Source organism: Monopterus albus, unplaced genomic scaffold, assembly GCF_001952655.1.
Source record: "Monopterus albus unplaced genomic scaffold, M_albus_1.0 scaffold54.1, whole genome shotgun sequence".
NCBI classification, from domain to species: Eukaryota; Metazoa; Chordata; class Actinopteri; order Synbranchiformes; family Synbranchidae; genus Monopterus; species Monopterus albus.
In genome coordinates, this window is record NW_018127934.1 from 2,200,467 (window position 1) to 2,205,127 (window position 4,661).

At 36.4% G+C, this 4,661-nt stretch overlaps 2 protein-coding genes across 2 annotated transcripts in view; both read left to right on the forward strand.

Annotated features, from left to right (window-relative positions):
• Positions 1–3,858, forward strand: part of tmem134 (transmembrane protein 134) — a 7,349-nt gene extending 3,491 nt beyond the window's left edge. The window contains exons 4-8 of the mRNA XM_020602124.1: positions 407–493; positions 571–647; positions 1,234–1,278; positions 2,717–2,770; positions 2,904–3,858. Coding sequence (XP_020457780.1) covers positions 407–493; positions 571–647; positions 1,234–1,278; positions 2,717–2,770; positions 2,904–2,986 — 346 coding nt within the window. The 3' untranslated portion in view covers positions 2,987–3,858. The remainder of the gene's footprint in view (positions 1–406; positions 494–570; positions 648–1,233; positions 1,279–2,716; positions 2,771–2,903) is intronic.
• A 363-nt stretch (positions 3,859–4,221) lies between these two features.
• aip (aryl hydrocarbon receptor interacting protein) overlaps positions 4,222–4,661 on the forward strand; it is a 7,188-nt gene continuing 6,748 nt past the window's right edge. The window contains exon 1 of the mRNA XM_020602125.1: positions 4,222–4,391. Within this exon, the coding sequence (XP_020457781.1) occupies positions 4,290–4,391 (102 nt within the window). The 5' untranslated portion in view covers positions 4,222–4,289. The remainder of the gene's footprint in view (positions 4,392–4,661) is intronic.

Consider the following 4,661-nt stretch of genomic DNA (forward strand, 5'->3'; position numbering starts at 1 on the left):
GTAACATTGTTGGTGTGGTGTAAGAATGTTAACACTATGTAATATTTCTACTTGTGTGATGTAAAAGATAATTATCAGAGTATGTAATTATGTAAGAATGTTAACAGTCTGTAATATTTTTTAGTATATCACTAGCGTGGTGTAGAACAAAATTATCTATGTAGAGATACTGCTTGCAAACCAATGATGGTAAGATGATGTCATGGGGTAGGACTAGATAAGTCTAACTTCTTCCTACTCCGTTCAAGCATGTACTAGGTATAAGCACATTGATAATGGATTAGCATTTGTGGATATGTGTGAAATTATGTGTGTTGACATATCGACTGTCTTTACATGCTTGAAAGAATAAAATCAATCAATCAATATTCTTTGAGCATGAAGCCAGCGTCTGCTCTCTCCACAGTGACCCTGCAACTCTGTCTTACTGCAGCTCCCAGTGGTCCTTCAGCACCTTGAGTTCTGTCACACAGCTTTCTGCACACTGCTGCGGGTATGTTCGAACAACTACACACACACAGTCACAGAGAAACAACACCAAACAGTCACTTTTAAAAATGTGTTTCTTAGGTGTGTTTCCCACCCCTTGGTGAAGAAAAACAGAAGAGTCGTTCTTGCCTCATTCCTTCTCCTCATAACTGGAGTTGGTGAGTAGGTGTTTCTCACTCATTAAATCTAAAATATCTAACCAGAATATTATAATGTGGTTCTAATACTTAAAGAACTAATTATATTGATAGTGTTCTACACCTGCTTTTTCATGTTTTCTTAGATGTTTTTCTTGTCACAATAAAAATGTGTAGCCATAATGGCTCTCACCCTTTACATTACTTTGCATCAATTGCATAAAATGTAGATCATTTAGGAATTTAAATTGATTCAGCTTTTCACTTGGATGGAACACATAACACATTACAACTGAATGACTATAATCAAAAATGAATATTTTAAAAAGCACCAAAACCTTTTCATTTGATTAAAAAGCACTTTAACAGCTCCATTATTGTAACATAAACCTACTGCTTTGGATAGTTTAGTTGTTTCACACCAGGTAGTTTGTTCAGTCTTGTGTCAGTGGGTGACGCAGTTCACATACTGAACTTTGTCCTCCAGTGTTTATTATAGGTTTTTGCCAGAATACCAGAGTTAATGAAAAATGCACTGCTTACATGTTATATTTGTTTGGAATGTCTTTCTGCTTCACTAATACACTTGTGTATTGTTTCTGTTTAGCTCTTATTTTTACGGGTGTTGTCATACAGCTGAATCCAAATGCAGGTAAGGAAGAGAAACCATTAGGGTACACTTGTTTTTGATTCCTGTGTCCAGAAATGACACAATGAGTTTGTTAGTCCAGAGAAAAGACAAAAAAAATTACTGCAAGACTACAAAGATTTTTGATATTATTAATAAGCTTATGATGCTTAATGAGTGTACTGGATAATTTAAAAGCCAGGTTTTGCTTGAAAAGTAGTTAAAAGCACAGTAAATTACTGCACAAGCTCATACAAACACAGAATAGAAACAATTTTTTTCCTACAAATTAGTGTAATTACTAAACCATAAACAAAACATAACAAATTACTAACTCACAAAACAAATTAATTCATTGGGTAAAAAAAAAAGTTACAAAGCATCTCTGTATTTAAACAAATTACAATTATGTCTTGGCCTCTCTTTGAATTTAAATGGTATAATTCATAATAGTACATTTTTCCTGGAGTATGAATGTGTATCCTGGCAGCCCACAAATATAGCTTGGCACTTCTTTTGGTTTTGGACCCTGTGATACCATTACACACACTCGGCTGGGTTGGTGGTGAAGAAGCACCAGTTTATCAAGGTCAAAGTCCTTTTCGATGATACAGGACAGTGTTGTCCAATGTGGTGTTTAAGACCAGTCTGTCCCGGACATCTTCTAGGTCTGCTGTTACAACTGGTGTGAAGAACTGCAAACAGCAAAAACATGCAGGACATGTGGGCCTGTAAGGTTTAGGTTATACATGAGGGTCTAGACTTTTAATCATCCAGAAGATGGCAAAAGATGAAAATAAAGTGAATTTTCTTCTTTTAGAAACTGCTTTCTCAAGCATCTGGAGTGTTATCACACACATAGGGTAGCAGTGTATAAGTCTGGTAGCTGCTTTGCAGCTAAATTTGAAGCTAGCCATTGTAGTACTACAATTAACTGCAATGTTTTAATAAAAAGATAAAAGGTGGGAATTACATTTCTGCATAGATACAGTATGTCTGTAAGAACATTTTGCAGAAATTACAAAAAAAATGTATTTTCAAAATTTGAACATTAAATTGTCAGTTTAGGTTTTAAGTGTTATCTTAAGTGCTTTTACGTAAGTAAAAGTAAAGTAAATGGGACCCCAATTTTATGTCATGCTAAATGAAAGCATTAAAATTGGGATCCCGTTTACTTTTGGCATCTGTACAACTTGACAATCAGTACATTGTTTGACGTTTTGGGAAATAACCTTGTGTGTTTATGTGGGTTGTGGGTGGTGCACGGTAACTTTCCGGAGTCATCTGGCAGTGCTGCTCAGCCTTGACAACTGTATCGATCATCTCATCTAACTCCCACCAAGAAAAACAACAAACATGTTTTCTAAAATATAGAACTATCCCTTTAAGGTGCAGTTACATTGATTATTATTGGGGACTGTGTCTTTGCTGTGGGTTGTAACTAATGAAACTGTCCTTACAGATGTTTCAAGTGCTATTTTCTTTGTACCTGGATTTCTTCTCTTCATCCCTGGAGGTAAATTTATCAATTTAGTTGCTAAAGCTTTTCCATGCCTCTTATTTTTCTTTTCTGTGCCTCCTCTCTGTACCAGTAAATGCATATGTTGTTTTGTTGGCAATAAAAATATCATTCCCTGTATGTCCTCCAGTGTACCATGTGATATACATCTGCTGTGCTGTCCATGGAAGGAGAGGCTTCAAGCTGTTCTACCTACCTTATTTTGAAAAATAGCATCTTATGAGACACTAGATCTTCACTGCATTTCTTTTTTTGCTGTCTTAAAATGAATTGTATTTTGTCACTTGTAACAAAAGCTTATTGACAGATGGTTGTTTTTTTTCTTGTCATTGTAATGACCACTACTAATTCAACCACTCAGTGCCTAGACTGTGTTTCCACTACCTGAACTGACATTGCTGTATGTGGACATGAGAAAGAAGGAGACTGGTCATGCCTGTGTTTTCTATGTTGTGTGAATAATGACTGTGAAATTGCAATAAACTTTTGTATATTTTATCATTGAGTAAGTTTCCCAGTATGCCTTGCTCAGGTGTGGGTAAATAAGGAAAATGCTCAGTACAGAGATTGTGGCTCCCATGTATTGAACTACATTTATTTAATGTACACCTTAGAATGGATCGTTCTTCTTGTGCAGTTTGTTGTCAAAACATTTTACTTAATTTTTATTGTCTTGGATCTGAATTTGGATTTTAATTTACAAAACATAAGGTTACAGGAGCCATGCTTGTGTTCTGTGCTTTGACTTGTTTTGTGATTGTAGCATATTTACTTAGGACTGCCGGTGGTGGCCAGCTTTAAAGTTTACAAAAGAGACTAAAACCAGACCAATGTCCACCAGATAGTTCAAATTTGTGCCTTCCAGCCAGCCACAAAAACATTCACCTACCATATTCACCATATTGTATATTGCCATCTGCTGGTTATCTATTTAGTTACCTCCTAAGCTTGTGAATAAAAAAAAAAATATTATATGAAAATATTTTATTGACATAATATATTGTGACTTGATAGTTACTGTATACTGTTCACTGTTATGTCATTGTCATTTATATGTTGTCATACACAAACAATAAATGCATGTATACACACACACAGTATGGGTGCATATGGCCGTGAATGAGTGACATCTCGAAATGTAGTAAAGTTGCATTAGATTAAGACATCTTAAGTTAAGTACATGAGCCTAAAAGTTGTTCATAAGTACGGTACTTGAGTAACATTGCAAAATGGTGATGTAAAACACGATGTTATGTTTGCTGTGTGATAAAAGTTAAACGCCATGAGCAAACAGCACATTTTCAGAAATTAGGATTTAACGCATTATGCACATTTTCATGAGTTATTATGATAGACAGTTAAAAGTTTTATTTTGTTTCAGTTTTATGGTAATGAAGAAGGAGTCAGACGTAGAGGGCGCGCTGAGGCTAGAAGTGACGCACGACTGTCAATACGCATGACGAAATGGCTTGGCTTCGGTAAACATCGCCATATGTCGTGAACAGAGGCTCGGTGAATGATGGAGGAAGAGGCACGTAAGCTTCTCGAAGAAGGAATAAGAAAGAAATTGGTCAGTCCTGGGAAAGGAGAGCTATCGACATTCCCCAATGGAACCAAGGTAACGCTGCAGTGTTAACGAACGGTTCAACGGGTTTTGTGTTGTCCTCTGAGTGCGATTAGGAGTTACGGCAAAGCAGATTAGCTAACAATGCTATCATTAATTAGCTGTTTTTGCTAGCGGGCACATTAGACTAACAAACAGTGAGTTGGTTAGATTAATGTGCCAGAGAGCCCGTTGCGCTTGTTCGCAGACAACGCTGGCAATGTTCGAAGCTGCCGATGAGGCGAAATAATGTAAGACTTGGTTATGGCTGGTTTTTTTGGGGGG